Below are 19,224 nucleotides of genomic sequence, written 5' to 3' on the forward strand. Positions count from 1 at the left end.
GGGGTAACCCCAGGTTAAAGAGGTGTGAATTGTCTCAAGCCAGGACAGTTGGTATGATTTTGCAAGCCCAGGCCAGATGGTGGGGGATGAATGTAATGCGACATGAATCCCAGGTCCCTGTTGAGACTGCACTCATGTGTGCGGAACTTGGCTATAAGTTTCTGCTCGGCGATTCTGCGTTGTCGCGCGTCCTGAAGGCCGCCTTGGAGAACGCTTACCCGGAGATCAGAGGCTGAATGCCCTTGACTGCTGAAGTGTTCCCCAACTGGAAGGGAACATTCCTGCCTGGTGATTGTCGCACGATGTCCGTTCATTCGTTGTCGCAGCGTCTGCATGATCTCGCCAATGTACCACGCCTCGGGACATCCTTTCCTGCAGCGTATGAGGTAGACAACGTTGGCCGAGTCACACGAGTATGTACCGCGTACCTGGTGGGTGGTGTTCTCACGTGTAATAGTGGTATCCATGTCGATGATCTGGCTCATCTTGCAGAGATTGCCATGGCAGGGTTGTGTGATGTCGTGGTCGCTGTTCTGAAGGCTGGGTAGTTTGCTGCAAACAATGGTTTGTTTGAGGTTGCGCGGTTGTTTGAAGGCAAGTAGTGGGGGTGTGGGGATGACCTTGGCAAGATGTTCATCTTCATCGATGATGTGTTGAAGGCTGCGAAGAAGTTGTCGTAGTTTCTCCACTCCGGGGAAGTACTGGACGACGAAGGGTACTCTGTCAGTTGTGTCCCGTGTTTGTCTTCTGAGGAGGTCGGTGCGGTTTTTTGCTGTGGCACGTTGGAAATGTCGATCGATGAGTCGAGCGCCATATCCCTCGTACGAACAGGATATGGCGCTCGACTCACGTTCGACAGTTCCAACGCGCCACAGCAAAAATGCACTGACCTCAGAAGACAAACACGGGACACAATCGACAGAGTACCCTTCGTCGTCCAGTACTTTCACAGAGCGGAGAAACTACGACATCTTCTTCGCAGCCTTCAACACGTCATCGATGAACTTGAACATCTTGCCAAGGTCATCCCCACCCCCCCACTACTTGCCTTCAAACAACCGCGCAACCTCAAACAAACCATTGTTTGCAGCAAACTACCCAGCCTTCAGAACAGTGACCACGACACCACACAACCCTGTCATGGCAATCTCTGCAAGACGTGCCAGATCATCGACATGGATACCACTATTACACGTGAGAACACCACCCACCAGGTACGTGGTACATACTCGTGCGACTCGGCCAACGTTGTCTACCTCATACGCTGCAGGAAAGGATGTCCTGAAGTGTGGTACATTGGCGAGACCATGCAGACGCTGCGACAACGAATGAACGGACATCGTGCGACAATCACCAGGCAGGAATGTTCCCTTCCAGTTGGGGAACACTTCAGCAGTCAAGGGCATTCAGCCTCTGATCTCCGGGTAAGCGTTCTCCAAGGCGGCCTTCAGGACGCGCGACAACGCAGAATCGCCGAGCAGAAACTTATAGCCAAGTTCCGCACACATGAGTGTGGCCTCAACCGGGACCTGGGATTCATGTCGCATTACATTCATCCCCCACCATCTGGCCTGGGCTTACGAAATCCTACCAACTGTCCTGGCTTGAGACAATTCACACCTCTTTAACCTGGGGCTACCCCTATCTCTGGATCTGTAAACACTTAATTAACTGCAAATGCTCACATTCTAAGCATCTTTGAATTTGTCTATGTATATGTTTCTGGAACATACCTCTTCATTCACCTGACGAAGGAGCAGTGCTCCGAAAGCTAGTGTTTGAAACAAACCTGTTGGACTTTAACCTGGTGTTGTAAGACTTCTTACTGTGCTCACCGCAGTCCAACGCCGGCATCTCCACATCACCTCAACTCCTGCACAGACAGGCTCGATGGGCCGAATGGCCTCCGATTGTCTGCTGGACCATCCTCTCAGCCCAGTTCTGCTGCTGATGCTGGTTAATCCTGATGGGTCTCAGACTGGGAACCCAAGCCGGAGACTGCAGAGTCTCAGGGAGTGCAGGGCACCTTGAAACTGGAAGGAAGGCAGTACAAGAACACAGGGGTTAAACAACTGAGACACACAGGAGAGAGCATAATAGGCGACAAATGTACAATGCCACATCCTTGGAAGGTCCCCTCCTCCTGTTTACACACAGGAGACAAAACAGGCGAAATGATATGAGACCATTTTCCATATTTTACTTCGATTTCTTTTGCATTGGGGGTCAGTACAGCACTTCAACTATAATGTGGAAGGGAGGCACTTGTCTAAATGCAGACGTTGATATCCCAGAGGGCATGAAAAAAATACTTGATTATGTCATTTAAAAAGAAACACTAATGTTGCACTGCATTTTTTCGAGCAGTGTCAGTAAAATCTGCAGCTGCTTGCTGGTCTGGAGAGCTGGGGGTAAGGAATAGGTGTTTGCAGCTTTTGAAATGGTGACTTTTATTCTGCAATAAGCGTCAAAATGTGTCACTGAACGTGATGTGCCTTTTGTCCTTTGCAAAGCTTTGTTCTTCTTGGTGTTTTGGTCGCTAACAGGGGGATAATATACTATAAAAATCCGGATATTCTCCACGTTGGTTGACTATTTGGGGAGAAACAGATTATTTGCATTGAAGGAATTGCCCGTGATTGTTTTCCCCCATCCTATTAATTAATAAGAATAATTGCGCCTCCCCTAATAATAGAGATCGCCCCGTTACCTGCCCAGGAAACAGGCTGTCAATCATCAACTGCGCCGCCCACCCGGGACCTGTCAATCAAACGGGAACAATGGGCGCCCCTCACCTGCGCGCGCGGCATCACCTGGGGGGGGGGGGCGGGGGAGCGTGGGGCATCCTGGGACCTGTAGTCCCCTCCGGCGGCAGGCAGAGGAGGCGGATCCGCCCGCGGACAACAACTCCCGGCGCGCCGCGCGCAGCCAGCCAGCCAGCTGGGCTGCATGTATCCGAGCGCAGAGGGAGAGGGAGCAGCCAGACAGCTGGAGGTGCTGGAGGAGGGGGCAGGCGGCTGCTGCTGCTGGCGAGCAAGGAGTGCCCAATACAGAGAGAGGAGAGGAGAGGAGGAGAGGGGGGGACATCTGCAAAAAAAACAAATAAGAGCGTAAAAGAAAGAAGCAAATAGAAAGAGAGGCGTCCATCCATTCATTCATCACAGAGAATCTGCAGCCTGTGGAAATAGCAGCAAATTTGCTAGTGGCATGAGCTAGTGGAAGGTATTTGCTTTAATTTCTCTCTGGACCTCTCTGATTTGTTTTTTTTGGTTGGTGGGGTTGCATATCTGTGTCCAGCTGCAATTGGGGGAGAGGAGGGGGGAGAGCTGTCAGTAACTGGTGTCTGTTCCTCTGCTCAAAGCGGATGCAGTGAGTTGGTCCAGTGTAACCTGGAAAGGGGGGGGGTCTGGTGTGTGTGTGTGTGGGGGGGGGGGGGGTGCAATGCTTTATTTTTGCAGAAAGTGGAGGGGGTAGGGGAATCTCCGGCCCATTGGCTCAAAAATAATCACAACTTCCATTCTGAATGTTGGCTGTGTTGCGCTGGGCTTGTTGTTGTTGTGGCTGGAATCCCAGCTCAGACTGCGGCTCGGGCGCTGTCAGTGTTGCACAGGGGGCTAGTACCAACGCGACGGGCCGAGCGGCCACCTTCTGCGCTGTTTTGAGATTGTTTTTTTTGGTGGGGGGAACAATGCAATCATTAACAAAAAAAAAACACCCCGAATGATCAGGGGCTGTAACCACCGTGGTCCAGAAAGCCCTTGATCCTGCCGGCGTGGTCAATAATAGTTTATTTATTCCCCAAAATAACACTCGCTACTCGTTGGGAGAGTTACAAGGGATCAAAGACAACGCCGGGGTTTACAATGTATCTGAACGCGACAACAACAGTCTCGCCATTGACTAATCTCATTGTTTTTGTTTCATTTCTAAATATTTAGCCAAGGTTTTTGAGATCTGATCAGCTGCAGAGACAGACTCGGAAAGAGCAGCCTGCTTAGTTTGCAACACAAATGACTGCAATGATGAAGCTGTTTCGTTTACAGCAGTGTGTCCCAACAGCGAGGCGCCCGCAATTGCATTTTGGACAGATGTCCTTATTTTTAATATGTATCGCTTTAATTGACGGCCTCTTTCCTTTTCACGCCGCTATTATCTGGAAACTACCGTCTTGCGGGGAAGTGACAACTCTCCTACCTTTGAAATTAGGCTAATGAATTCTCCCCTTTCTTCCTGAACGAAATGTCCTACTGTTTTCTAATATAAACCCAACCCTCTGCCAAGCTCGCGGGTAAAAAATTAAAGTTGTCACGTTCATACCAGCATTTACATGGGGGTAGGTTAAATTGTTTTACAAATGGATAGGTTTAGGTCATTCGGAGACAAAGAAACTGGCTTGTGAAGATCCAGTCTGTTCTGTAGGTCCCACTGTGCTACAATAGGCATTGTGTAACAGAACTGGCACACTGACTGGCAGTGGGATTGAGGGCAAGAATCAGCCTTTCTGTACAGATTAACCATGTTAAACATGTGCATTTTCCATTTCTTTTTTTAAAAAATAGCTTTTTTCTTTTGCTTGCGTTAATCATATTTTCAGATTTTTGCATTATTGCATGACCAGCTGTGGGAAAATAACGTGCTGTGAGGAATATGCCGTATTAGCTGCTAATTAAATATTGAGACATTTCATGAATGAAGCCTTACTCTCCCTTGGTCCTCCCCCCCCCCCCTTCCAAACACATCTTTTTTTGAAAAATATTTCTATTCTCCATTTTCACATTTTCTTCAGAAATTACACCCCACCAACAAACAGTAAACGGTAATGAATACAATAATGTCAATCCCCTTACCAACAACAATGATCCCATCCTCCCAACCCCCAAACAACGGCCCACCTGACAATATGAGCATCAAATAAAACTAAACCTCCCAAGGAGGAAAAAGCAATTGCCCCCCTGGTCACCGTTGACATATACAGTCCACTCCCCCAACCCCCCCCCCCCCCCCCCTCATATTCAATGCCATTCAATCCATGAATGGCACCCATGAATTGTAGACACCCCCCTCCCAGACTCCTCCCCTCCACTTCCTTTTGTAAACTCCTCCCTCCAACCTCGGTTCCTTCCCGCAACTTTTCACCCCGCCTAGACTCACCAAAACCTGTTCTACCAGGCTCCGATGGCCGCAGCCCCTCCCCCCACCTCTCTCCCGTTCATTGGTCGGCTTAGACCGGCCAGCATGGAGGCCCCCGCCTGGGTCTCCTTCCCCCTTGCCCGATCCCAGGAATACATAGAAATCCCCTTTAGCACACAACCCCAGCATACACACCCAAGCCCCAAAGAACCATCATTGCAAATGAAAGTCCCAACTCTTCCCTTGTCCAAATATACAACGTCGACTCGTTTAGTACATACACCAACACGCAGTGAAAAAATAAAGTTACATGAGGCTACATCGGTACACGACCCGCTCTCAGTCCCATTTCTCAATTCTGCCACAGTCCTTCAGCCTTTGTAAACTGCTCCGCCACTTCCGCCGTCCCAAAATAAAAGTCCTTGGATTTGTAGGTCACCCTCAACTTAGATGGATATACTATGCCGCACTGCACCTTGCTGATGTACAGTGCCTTCTTCACCTGGCTGAAGACAGCCCACCTCCTCGCCAGCTCCACCGTAAAGTCCTGGTATATGTGTATACCAGCTCCAGCCCACTGCACCTCCCGCTTCTGCTTTGCCCCACACAGGACCTTCTCCTTCATGCTGTACCTATGGATACACACAGTTACTACTCTTGGCGGCTCACTCGCCTTTGGTATAGGCCTCCATGACCGATGAGCCCGATCCAGTTCATATCGGGAGGGATAGTCTCCCTCCCCAAATAGCTCCGCCAACATCGTGGCAAAATACTCCGTCGGCCTCGGGCCTTCCACCCCTTTGGGCAGATCCTCAGATTCTGTCGCCTGGATCTGTTTTCCAGGTCTTCCATTTTGGCTCGCAGACCCTTGTTGGTCTCTATCACCCTCCGCAACTCCTTCCCCATCGTGGTGAGTTGATCACTGTGCTGTGATAATACCTCTTTCACTTCCTTCAGCGCCTCACCTTGCTCCCGCACCTCCTCCGCTGCGCTTGATACCACCGCCCTCACCGGGGCAATCGCCTCCTCCACCAGCACTTTCAAACTGCCCCCATATCCTTCGTCATTGCTTCCATGTGCTTTGTGAATTGTTTCTCAAGTTCCACAACCATCACTTTGGTCATTTCTTCTGCTGTGAGCGATATGGCCTCCCCTGGTGCTCCAGCCTCTGCTTTCCTTACAGTTCCTGCGCTGCCTTTACCACTCACTGGCGGACTTTCATTAACCCCCTTTCTCACTGCCGTTTCTTTTCCCAAGCTTGGACATTTCTCCTTCCTGTGCCTTCTTACAGCTTTTTCAGCCTCCGTTGCCCCTGGGACCGGGCGTTAAAACCGCAAAATTTCTATTCCCAAGTGGGAGCCCTCCAGTGTCTGCCTCCCGCCCGCCATCACCGGACGTCTCCTTCCAAACACATCTTTGAAGAATTTATCTAGAGCAATAAACTTAAAATGCTCCAGACAGTCTCTGCTAAAAAGGATGCATGTGTGAAATTGGTAAATTGGGCTCAGATTGTGCAATGCAAAATCGGTGTCACAAAACCAAACAAGGTTTTGTCCAAATGGGGCTGGTTTAGCACAGTGGGCTAAACAGCTTGCTTGTAAAGCAGAACAAGGCCAGCAGCGCGGGTTCAACTCCCGTACCAGCCTCCCCGAACAGGCGCCGGAATGTGGCGACTAGGGGCTTTTCACAGTAACTTCATTTGAAGCCTACTTGTGACAATAAGCGATTTTCATTCATTTTTCAAATGGGTTTTCTTGGTTCATACGGATCAAGTAGGAAGCTTGGCTCGCTGGAGGACGAAAAGTATTGAGCGGGTTTCTGCTGCTTTGTCTTAGAACATAGAATCATAGAATGGTCGCAGCAACGACAGAGGCCATTTGGCCCGTTGTGTCTGTGTTGGCCCTCCGGAAGAGCTACTCAGCTCGGCCCACTGCCACCTTTTTGCTCTGCAATTCTTTTCTCTTCAGTTCATTTTTCAATTCTCTTTTGAAAGCCAGGATTGAATCTGCCTCCAGGGGGGATGCCGGAAAACCTCAGCAGGTCTGGCAGCATATGTAAGGAGAGAAAAGAGCTAACGTTTCGAGTCCAGGTGACCTTTTCTCAATGCTAAGGCACAAAGTCCTGGATTCAACCAGAGACTGATAGTCCAGTGCAGGACTGAAGGAGTGCTGCACTGTCAGAAATGCTATCTCTCAAAGGAGACGTTAAACCGACACCCTGCCTGCCCTCACTTGTCGACACTGAAAGACACTGCTTAAATTAGATCAGAGAAATTCTCCTGGTACCTGGCAAGTACTAATCTCACAGTCAAAACCACTTTAATAGATCACCTGGTTATTTATTTAATTGCTGTTTGTGGGAGCTTTCTGTGCACAACTTTGCTGCTGTGTTTGTCATCAATACACGATGCGATGTCATCAATACACAATGCGGAGATGCCAATCTTGGACTGGGGTGAACACAGTAAGAAGTCTTACAACACCAGGTTAAAGTCCAACAGGTTTGTTTCAAATCACTAGCTTTCGGAGCACTGCTCCTTCGTCAGGTGAATGAAGAGGTAGGTTACAGAAACATATATATATATAGACAAAGTCAAAGATGCAGGACGATACTTTGAATATGAGCATTTGCAGGTAATTAAGTCTTTACAGATCCAGAGAGAGGGCTAACCCCAGGTAGTCTATATATATTTCTGGAGCCTAAAAAGCTCTGCAATTTCCTCCTTAAACCTCTCTGCCTGTCAATCTTGCTTTCCTCCTGCGAGCCTCTTTACAAACCGACATCTTTGACCCAGCTTTTGGACATCTGACCTGATATCTCCTGATGTGGTTCTGTGTCAGACTTTACTTTATAATGTTCCTGTGAAAATGCCTTGGGAACTCTGATTCACGGTGGCACCGTGGTTAGCACTGCTGCTTCACAGCTCCAGGGTCCCAGGTTCGATTCCCGGCTTGGGTCACCGTCTGTTCGGAGTCTGCACGTTCTTTTTGTGTCTGCGTGGGTTTCCTCCGGGTGCTCCGGTTTCCTCCCATAAGTCCCGAAAGACGAGCTTGTTGGGTGAATTGGACATTCCGGATTCCCCCTCAGTGTACCCGAACAGGCGCCGAAGTGTGACGACTAGGGGATTTTCACAGTCACTTTATTGCAGTGTGAAATGAAATGAAAATTGCTTATTGTCACAAGTAGGCTTCAAATGATGTTACTGTGAAAAGCCCCTAGTCGCCACATTCCGGCGCCTGTTTGGGGCGGCTTGTACGGGAATTGAACTGTGCTGCTGGCCTGCCTTGGTCTGCTTTCAAAGCCAGCGATTTAGCCCTGTGCTAAACCAGCCCCGAGTGTTAATGTAAGCCTACTTGTGACAATAAAGATTATTATATTACATTAAAAAAAAGTTGGTGTTGTTTAATCTGGCTCTCATTTTGGAATGAAAGAGACAAGTTTAGTTTACAAGGCGGAGCAAATACTTGTAAGAAACAACTTCCACCCATAAATACACGTAGCATGTGATCACTCTGGCAATATCCAGATTTGCTTCAATCTTATCTTTATTTTTATTTTGCAGGGGATGAAAGGAATCAGCTGGGTGTTTGCTGGCAGTGACGGTGAAGTGCACCACTTGTTCCCTGCTGAAGGAGTACCTACAGATTAGAAAACCGCTTAAATCAGATAAGCAGAGCTTGTCCAGAGAGGGAAGTAACACAAATAGGATCCGGCATTCCTGGGAAATCTAGGATACCTAATTTTTAAAAAAAAGACTGCTGTCAGTGTAAAAATGGAGACACTTTCCCAAGATTCGCAAATGGAATGTCAGATTTGTTTTAATTATTACAGCCCGTGCCGTCGCCCGAAGCAGCTGGATTGCAAGCACACTTGCTGCTCTGTCTGCCTTCAGCAGATGAGGCGCAGTCAGAAGGAGCTGATGTGCCCCTGGTGCCGAAGTGTGACCAAACTCTCCCCCAGCCTCTCGGTATCTCAGCTGCCTGACGACCCAGAGATAATCACCGTGGTCAGCATCCCCCACGCTTCAGACCGCACCCCCGTCTTTATCCGGCTCCCAAGCAGCGGTTGCTACATGGTCCCTCTGACTGTGACGAAGGAGAATGCCCTGATTCCAGGAGAAGGGGGTTGCCAACTGTTGCCAGGGAACCAGCGGAAGACTGTAACTGCCGTGCTCATCCCTGGGGAACAGCAGCTGCATCGACAGCACCAGACACAAAATGGACCGAGGGAGGACGAGGAGGAGGAAGTCAGAGAAGGGGTAAAGACCTCCACTTGCTCGGGCGTTTGCACTGTGCTCCTTGTGGCTTGCGTCCTCCTATTCCTCCTGGGCATCGTCCTGCACAACATGTCCTGCATCTCCAAGCGATTCACTGCCATTTCTTGTGGCTGAAATAACTGCTAAGCTGTGAAAGGCGTTTAAAATTTACCCATGTGCGCGATACCAGGGCGATGGCTGAGCTGAAGAACGTAAAGCATTTAGTCTCTTAAGGCATGGGCTACAGAACAACGCCGGGGAAAGGTGACCAAGCGCATAAAACTGCAAGAAATGATTCATGTGGGAAGTGACTGGTACCTGTGGTGTAATCTGATAGATCAGCTGACAACAGTACTTTGCGGTGGACTTTGATATGGTTTCACGTTTGAAGCTAGAAAGCGTGCACAATTAATAGAAAGCGATTTCTTTAATACGGCATGCTATCAACTACAGTCTCCGTTCTAATGGGTGATGCAATAAAATAATTCACAGCGTAACCTGAGTCTGCCTGTTGATGGTAGGCGGCGTCACTTTCCACAGATCATCCTGTTAAAACTTGGGCTTGAAATCGTTGGAATGCATTGATTTGTAACAATCTCCTTCAGACATTGTGTCACCAGCATCTGGGATGGGAGGGAGAACAGGGTTTTAGACAGGTGCAGTCAAGCGCAAGAAAACTATAATTTCACTTGGGGCTAATTTGTATAAATTCGTCGATACTTTTAATATTTTAACTTTTGAATAAACTGTTGGGATTGAGCTTAATCTAGTTTTTATTTCGCTTTGAGATTTGTATATAGAAGTGTAGCAGTTTGTAAGCCTGTAACTCATCGCAGTGATATATATTCGCGAGGAACACAAATTAATTTAGACTCATTTTGGTCAGCTATTAAATGGAGACAGTTGCTATGTTTTATATGTGCGCAGATATTGAGAACAAATGGTAGTAGAGTAATGGGTTGTAGTTACACTTTTCTTTACCAGCACGAAATGGAACTATGATAGTGGATTGTTTTAGTTCATCATTGGCAAGATGATAATTCAACTATTTAGAAGACCATATTTGATACGTCCAATTGGACAGCATTTTTGACAGAAATGGATTTCAAATTGTGAGTGGCATAGTCAATTATCACTTTCAATGTATCAAACATGACGAAAGCTGATGTTTCCTACCTGGCGCTTTCAGTCTGTCTGGGGGTTTTCACCATTCTGCCAGATTTAATAAAATTCTGAATTCAGAATGTTTTGAACGAGAGAAAAAAAAACATGAATTCATTTGTCATTGACGATGTGGTTTTGGTGTCCTGTGCTATGGTGCTGGATGTTTGAAAAGATTTGAGTGGCATTGTTGGAGGTGACTGCAAACCATGGCAAGAAAGATCAGAAAGTGATGTTTGGCTACCCAGGTAATGTTGAATGAGAGGAATGATCCATTAAACTTAAGATGACATGACAGAGAAATGAAATTAGAAATTCTGATTGGAGCTGAGTTGAAATGTTAAGGGTGTACCGTCAGGCTTTGTGCAGATTTACAAGTAAAGGATAATGATGCACTCAGCTTCAATTTAGATGTTGTCATCTTTCTAGACAAGGAGTCAAAGTTCTATAAATCCAACATTTACGCCGTTTCTCCCTGCCGCTTTCGAAGTAGAAAGTTCAGACAGGTTTGGAGGGCAAAATGCAGAAATTTGTCCCAAAATCATTTTAACCAGTTATAATCTGTGGAAGCTCTGTTTATTTGATTTATCTAGCCATTTCTATGCACAGTCTTCATTGTAATCCCAGTGGGTGACTGGGTGACAGATCTTATTGAGTCTCTGCTCGCTCAGTGGATGCAAGTGATGGCAAATCCTTTGACAGAACAAACAGTAGAGGTTGATATAGCGGTAATATGTTTCAGCTAATATCTCACGAAGACGGCTGCCCGCACATGTTATGAAATTGGTTTAACCTTTTCACAGGGTTATTTGTTTTGTACAGACCTGTCATTGTGGCTACACTCACTGAGGTTTCTGAGCTGCCAATGTGTACACATAGCTGCGGTAACCTGCCAAAAGATGTGTATTTTTTGAGGGGAAGTGGAATTGCTGTTCATAGTTGCTGGCTGTTGTATTATCATTGTGCTCTAGTAACAGAGAAATGCATGGGGCTGAAGTAGAGCAATTCTTTTCTCACTGAACTATTTTTTACCAGGCAGTGTTCTAAACATGCCGATTCTTTGTATTAATGTTCATTTTTGTTTAATGATGATTGTAAGGAGTGCATTGATATAAATAGACCACTGTACTGTGACTCTGGTTGTATTGACAACATTACTCGAGAGTTTGTAATAAACTTCAATAAACATGATCTCATGTCTTTATTCGATCAATGACGCAGTTGACTACTGTGGTGAACGTATTGCTACTACAATTCACCACTGCATTGTATTATGTTGATGCCCTTGTGGGCTCTGCCTGTGGCTCCGCCCCCTCGGGGGTGGTATATATATCTGCAGTCTGTAGGTGGCACTCAGTACAGAGCAGTCGCAGGTAGGCACAGATCTAGCTTATTAAAACCACTGTTCACTTCTAGTAATCGTCTCGTGTGAATTGATGGTCGCATCAATTACCGTCCCTGGAAAATATCAGTTGCCTCAATGATTGTCTCCTTTTGTAAACAGGCAGGAAAGGAAGGCAGTGGAGGATTTTTGATGTTGGTTTTGCGACCTGATGGAATCATTTTCCCTCTGGGGCTTTCTCAGTGAACAGGAAATTCCGAGGTACAAATTCTGCATCGATGAATTTATGTTGTTGACAGGGGCAGGTTTATCATACTTTATCTGGTGCTTTTCATACATCAGAAGATCGGCTGGGCTGAACTGGCGAGCAACCAGGTGCTCACTAAAATGACCCTCTGATTGCATTGTTCGAGCCAGAGTCTCTGCAAAATGGCCATCCCAGTTGGATTGGCACTCTGTTACCTTTCACTTACCTTAGTGGGGCAGCAACATCGGAGTAAGTTAGGCCGTGCCCACTTTTTATGGCACTAACCGCCGCAGACTGGGTAAGCTTAAAGACCCTGGCCACTTTGAGAAGCTATGGGGGAGGATAAGCGTGTAAGGGAAGTGGGTGAGGGGTTAGGGCTGTGACTATTGGGGGTTAGAATGGGTCGGGTGGTCAGCCGGGGGTTGAGGGTGGTCAAGGGTCGTTGCGGGTTGGGAGGTAATCAGAAGAGTGGAGGGGGGGCAAGTTATAGTCGGGGGTTCAATTGGGGGTTGGGGGCAGCCGGGGAGCATGGTTGGGGGTTAGTCAGGGGTCAGGAGGGCAGTTGAGGTGTCAGGAAAAGGGGGCCAGGGTGTGTGTGATAGTTGGGAGGTAGAAGGGGGGGGCAAGTCACGGTTGCGAGGGTAATTGGAGGTTGGGGGCAGACGGGGTTGGGGGTGTTAGGTAGTCGGGGGGCGGGGGGGGTAGTTGGAGGATGGGGAATTAGTTCAGAGGTCCAGGGGGAGGGTCAATGGGGAGAGGGAGGGTCAGTAGTATAGTTACTCAGTATTTAGAAGTGGTGTTAATCTTTCTAATTTGTCCTGGGTAACTATTCTGCCAAGAGAGTCAGAACCAACAATTTAAATGAAGAGTTTCAGATAGTTCACAGTTCTGGGTAACTGCACATTAGAAGTTTGAATTTTCTGGGCAATTCCCATACAAGCCTAACATGGAGACTTCCGGGGAACCCCAGCGCATCTTCTCGGATACCACCAGGGTACGACCCCCCTAGGGAATGGAAGTTCTGGCCTATTTCTAACTGGACAATGACGATGTAGGGCTGGGAACTTTGGTCCTTATCGCATTTTCTTCCAGCATCATCTTCCAAAAAACCGAGTTGGAAATTTGACCCAGCTGCAATATCTATCGTGGCTGGAAGAGAAAAAGTACGGATTTCAAATCAATTTTGAAGTGGCACGTGAGATTTGGAAAAGGTATGTTTCTGTTTTCCCATGCTTAGTTCCAAGTGTTAATGAAGGATAGAAATTCTGATGTACAGCAGTTATTGGCTGGTAATTAAAGAGAGATGGTTATTGTTCATCATTTTCTTTTTTTAAAAATGTATTTTATTACAAACATGTATCAAAGTAGGTTACAGCGAATCAACACCCTGGGAAACATACTACCCAACAATCCACTATACAGTCTGTATAGATGTTTCCTATTTTTCACCCCCCCCCTCCCCCGCGACGAACAGCCCCTCAAACACGGTCACAAACATCCCCCCCCTTTCCTCGAACCCTCCTGAAGAGCCCCTTAACTCATAATTTATCTTCTCTAATCGCAGGAAGTCGTACAGGTCACCCAACCAAGCCGCTACCCCTGGTGGCGATGCCACTCCAGCAAAATTCGCCGCCGTGCAATCAGAGAGGCGAAGGCCAAGACATCGGCCTTCATCCTCTCCATGAGCTCCGGCTTCTCTGAGACCCCAAATTACACCACCAAAGGGTCCGGATCCACTCCCTCCTCCACTATCCTGGCTAAGGCTGCAAACACTCCCGCCCAGAATCTTCCCAATTTTTCGCAACCCCAAAACATGTGCGTGTGATTCGCTGGCCCCCGCCCACACCTCTCACACTCATCTGCTACCCCCTGAAAGAACCCACTCATTCTTGACCAAGTCATGTGCACCCCGTGCATCACCTTAAGCTGTATTGGGCTCATTCTTGCACAAGAGGAGGTCCAGCAGGGTGTAGCCCGACAACCTTTCGCTCAAAGTCCCTAACCTGCAGATACTTGAACTCATCACCCTCGGCAGTTCTACCCTCTCCCTTAGCTCCTCCAGACTGGCAAACCTTTCCTCCAAATACAGATCCCTCACCTTGACCAGCCCCACTTTCCTCCACCTCCTGTATACACTATCCATCCCCCCCGGCTCAAACCCATGATTCTCGCACAGCGGCGTTAGCACCGACATCCCTTCCACCCTAAAATGTCTCCTCAACTAATTCCATATCTTTACTGTGGACTGCACCACCGGGCTCTTTGAATACCTACTCGGAGCCATTGGCAACGCTGCCGCCACCATACCTCTCAAACTAGACCCCTTACAAGATTCCTTCTCCATCCTAACCCACTCTACCACTTCCCCTTCCCACCACCGCTGCACCTTGTCCACATTCGTCGCCCAATAATATTGAAGTCAGTTCGGCAATGCCAACCCCCCCCCCCCCCCTGCTGCTTCTGTAGCAGGGCCCTCCCCACCTTCGGCACCTTTCCCGCCCATGCAGAGTCAGAAATGATCGTGTCCACTTTCCTAAAAAAGGCCTCTGGTATAAAGATCGGGAGAGCTTGAAAGATAAACAAGAACCTCGGCAGAATGTTCCTTTCCACCACTTGGACCCTCCCCGCCAGCATTAAGTGCAGTGTATCACACCTCTTAAGATCCTCCCTAGCCTCCTCCACCAGCTTCGTTAAGTTCCACTTATGGAGCCCCGTCCATTCCCTCGCTACCTGAATCCCCAAATACCTAAACCTATCCCTCGCTATGGTAATGGCATCCCCTCTAAATTAGCCCGCTGTGCCAGCTCATTCACCGGGAATACCTCACTTTTCCCTACATTCAGCTTGTAATTGTTCATCATTTCCATCAGTGAGAACAAGCTATCAGGCAGTCAGCTTCTCCAGCTCCTCCAAGCCTAGAACCCATGTGATTTGATAGGTAGTTTTGCAGAAGGTGTTCTTTTTAGAATCAAGGGTATGGACAGCGAATAGGTTTATAGAATTTATGGAACCAAAGGGGGCCATTTGATCCATCGTACCTGTGCTGGCTGGTAAAAGAGCCAATCAGCCTAATCTCACTATCCACCTGTAGCTCTGTAGGTTACGGCACTTCAAGCGCACATTCAAGTATTTTTTTTTTTTAAATTCCAATTAAGGGGCAATTTAGCATGGCCAATCCACCTACCCTGCACATCTTTGGGTTGTGGGGGCGAAACCCACGCAAACACGGGGAGAATGTGCAAACTCCACACGGACAGTGAGTGACCCAGAGTGGGATCGAACCTGGGACCTCGGCGCCATGAGGCAGCAGTGCTAACCACTGTGTCACCATGCTGCCCCCAAGTATTTTTTAAAAAATGTGATGAGGATTTCTGCCTCCACCACCTTTCCTGTCAGTCATTTCCAGACCCCCAACATACTCTGGGTGAAAGGAATCCTTCTCGACTCCCCTCTAATCCTTCTGTCAATGAACCTGAACCCGTGCCCCCTGTTATCGACCTTCCTGCTCATGAAAGTAGGTCTTTACTGTCCACTCTGTCTAAGTCCATGAGGCGATATATTTCCACGTCAGGATGGTGTATGTCTTGGAGGGAAAATGCAGGTGGTGGAGTTCCCCATGTGTCTGCTATCTTTCTGCAGTCTGCAGCTTTCTTCCTGACCACTCACCAGGTGAGATCCTGAATGAATATTTCTCATCGGTATTCACGGTGGAGAAAGGCATGGATGTTAGGAAACTAAGGGAAATAAATAGTGATGTCTTGAGAAGTGTGCATATTACAGAGGAGGAGGTGCTGGAAGTCTTAAAGCGCATCAAGGTAGATAAATCCCCGGGACCTGATGAAATGTATCCCAGGATGTTGTGGGAGGCTAGGGAGGAAATTGCGGGTCCCCTAACCGAGATATTTGAATCATCGGCAGCCACAGGTGAGGTGCCTGAAGATTGGAGAGTGGCGAATGTTGTGCCCTTGTTTAAGAAGGGCAGCAGGGAAAAGCCTGGGAACTACAGACCGGTGAGCCTAACGTCTGTAGTAGGTAAGTTGCTAGAAGGTATTCTGAGAGACAGGATCTACAAGCATTTAGAGAGGCAAGGACTGATTCGGGGCAGTCAGCATGGCTTTGTGCGTGGAAAATCATGTCTCACAAATTTGATTGAGTTTTTTGAGGGAGTGACCAAGAAGGTAGATGAGGGTAGTGCAGTAGACGTTGTCTACATGGACTTTAGCAAAGCCTTTGACAAGGTACCGCATGGTAGGTTGTTGCAGAAGGTTAAAGCTCACGGGATCCAGGGTGAGGTTGCCAATTGGATTCAAAATTGGCTGGACGACAGAAGGCAGAGGGTGGTTGTAGAGGGTTGTTTTTCAAACTGGAGGCCTGTGACCAGTGGTGTGCCTCAGGGATCGGTGCTGGGTCCACTGTTATTTGTGATTTATATTAATGATTTGGATGAGAATTTAGGAGGCATGGTTAGTAAGTTTGCAGATGACACCAAGATTGGTGGCACAGTGGATAGTGAAGAAGGTTATCTAGGATTGCAACGGGATCTTGATCAATTAGGCCAGTGGGCCGACGAATGGCAAATGGAGTTTAATTTAGATAAATGTGAGGTGATGCATTTTGGCAGATCGAATCAGGCCAGGACCTACTCAGTTAATGGTATGGCGTTGGGGAGAGTTATAGAACAAAGAGATCTAGGAGTACAGGTTCATAGCTCCTTGAAGGTGGAGTCGCAGGTGGACAGGGTGGTGAAGAAGGCATTCGGCATGCTTGGTTTCATTGGTCAGAACATTGAATATAGGAGTTGGGACGTCTTGTTGAAGTTGTACAAGACATTGGTACGGCCACACTTGGAATACTGTGTGCAGTTCTGGTCACCCTATTATAGAAAGGATATTATTAAACTAGAAAGAGTGCAGAAAAGATTTACTAGGATGTTGCCGGGACTTGATGGTTTGAGTTATAAGGAGAGGCTGGATAGACTGGGACTTTTTTCCCTGGAGCGTAGGAGGCTTAGGGGTGATCTTATAGAGGTCTATAAAATAATGAGGGGCATAGATAAGGTAGATAGTCAACATCTTTTCCCAAAGGTAGGGGAGTCTAAAACTAGAGGGCATAGGTTTAAGGTGAGAGGGGAGAGATTCAGAAGGGCCCAGAGGGGCAATTTCTTCACTCGGAGGGTAGTGAGTGTCTGGAATGGGCTGCCAGAGGTAGTAGTAGAAGCGGGTACAATTGTGTCTTTCAAAAAGCATTTAGATGGTTACATGGGTAAGATGGGTATAGAGGGTTATGGGCCAAGTGCGGGCAACTGGGACTAGCCTAATGGTAAAAAACTGGGCGGCATGGACTGGTTGGGCCGAAGGGCCTGTTTCCATGCTGTAAACTTCTAAACTTCTAAACTTCACCCACCATGCGGCCAATCTAGGTATTTGCAGACTTAATCATCTCCTCTCCAGTTAAGTGTCAATCATGGATCTGTACCACAAACAGCAAGGTGGCCGGTACCCCAACGAAAACTTGTCTTAGAGTCACAAACATACCTGGCAACCGTCACTCTTTGTTTCCGCGGGTTCTTGTGTACGTCAAATATCTTAGGTACGAACTGTTGAAATTTGTCACAAGATAACATCCACCTTTATCATTTAACAGAGCACCCAACTCCCCTCATGTTTGGATTGTTTGAGTGATGAGTGCATTCGCCTGTGTGAGTATCTGAATGTTGGGAAATATGTTCATATGGCTGCCGGCTGGAATTGATCCAGAGCTATGCTTGGCTCGGTCGCTGTTTGCTGCTTTTAGTAATCAGGATAAACATTGACTAACTGGTAGAAGGCTTTGTCAGTGTTACTGCACCACTCTGCCTAGTGTGCATTACAGAAATTATGCTGCATTGTATCTACAATTATGGACACAATGCTAACCAGTGTTACATTTCACCTTCGCTGACTGGAGCAGTCTTGTCTGTCAGTCAGAAGGCTCCAGCTCTGGAGTCTGTAACCCAGGCTGAGGCTCCAATGCAACACTGGCATTAAGGTAGGGGATGTGAGTGCGGTCATTTGGATCAAACTGTTACGGTGAGACCCTTGCCTGAAAGTTCAGAGGGAACTACAAGACCACAATGGCATTTTTCAAAGGGCAATGGGGTGTCCTTGACCAACATTCTTCCTCAACCTGAACCAAATTTAATGATCATTCAACACGTTGCTTTAGGGACCTTGCTGGGTGTGCATTAGCTTCTACTTTGGTTAAGTTTCAACTTCACCAGTTATGGAGCATTTCTGGATGCCCCGGCAATATGAAAGGCACTACACAAATGCAAGTAGCTTTAAAAAGCTATTTCTCGAATAGGCAATAGCTTCAAAAGTGGTCTGGCAGATAGTTTCTGAAACAACCTCCCAAAGTGCCCTGAGGATGACAACATCCAGGGCGGCAAGGTGGCACAGTGGTTAGCACTGCTGTCTCACAGCGCCAGGGACTCGGGCTCAATTCCGGCCTTGGGTCACTGTCTGTGCAGAGTCTGCACGTTCACCCAGTGTCTGCGTGGGTTTACTCCCGGTGCCCCAGTTTCCTCCCACAGTCCAAAGATGTGTAGGTTCGGTGGACTGACCATGCTAAATTGTTCCTTAGTGTCCAAAAGTCTAGGTGGGTTTACTGGGTTATGGGGATAGGATGGGGGCGTGGGCCTAGGTTAGGATGCTCTTTCAGAGGGACAGTGCAGACTCAATGGACTGAATGGCCTCCTTCTGCACTTTAGGGATCCTATGTTCTATTCCATATTGGTCCTAGATATCTCAATATCTTAATTATTTCTTTACAAAGAGTCACAAAAAAATAGAATCATAGAATCATCATATGCAAAATGAGTCCTTAAAATGGTGGACAGTAAGAATGTCATAAATATGTCACTTACAGTAGACCTTCAACTGGAAAGAAACACTGGGCAGCACGGTGATGCAGTGGTTAGCACTGCTGCCTCACGCCGCCGAGGACCTGGGTTCGATCCTGGCCCTGGGTCACTGTCCGTGCGGAGCTTAGATATTCTCCCCGTGTCTGCGTGGGTCTCACCCCCACAACCCCAAAGGATGTGCGGGGTAG

The 19,224-nt window shown here is 47.7% G+C and overlaps 1 protein-coding gene across 1 annotated transcript; it reads left to right on the forward strand.

The window, feature by feature from the left end:
• Positions 1–2,934: 2,934 nt before the first annotated feature.
• rnf152 (ring finger protein 152) lies at positions 2,935–11,737 on the forward strand. The gene is made up of 2 exons (XM_072510123.1): positions 2,935–3,222; positions 8,693–11,737. Exon 2 carries the CDS (start codon positions 8,903–8,905, stop codon positions 9,518–9,520), a length of 618 nt encoding a protein of 205 aa, XP_072366224.1. The 5' UTR covers positions 2,935–3,222; positions 8,693–8,902; the 3' UTR covers positions 9,521–11,737.
• Positions 11,738–19,224: the final 7,487 nt, after the last annotated feature.

The sequence above is a fragment of the Scyliorhinus torazame genome, chromosome 6, assembly GCF_047496885.1.
Source record: "Scyliorhinus torazame isolate Kashiwa2021f chromosome 6, sScyTor2.1, whole genome shotgun sequence".
Classification (NCBI taxonomy): Eukaryota; Metazoa; Chordata; class Chondrichthyes; order Carcharhiniformes; family Scyliorhinidae; genus Scyliorhinus; species Scyliorhinus torazame.

Coding starts and splice junctions, on each gene's coding strand:
- rnf152 (XM_072510123.1), top strand. CDS start 8,903: ATGGAGACACTTTCCCAAGATTCGCAAATGGAATGTCAGATTTGTTTT.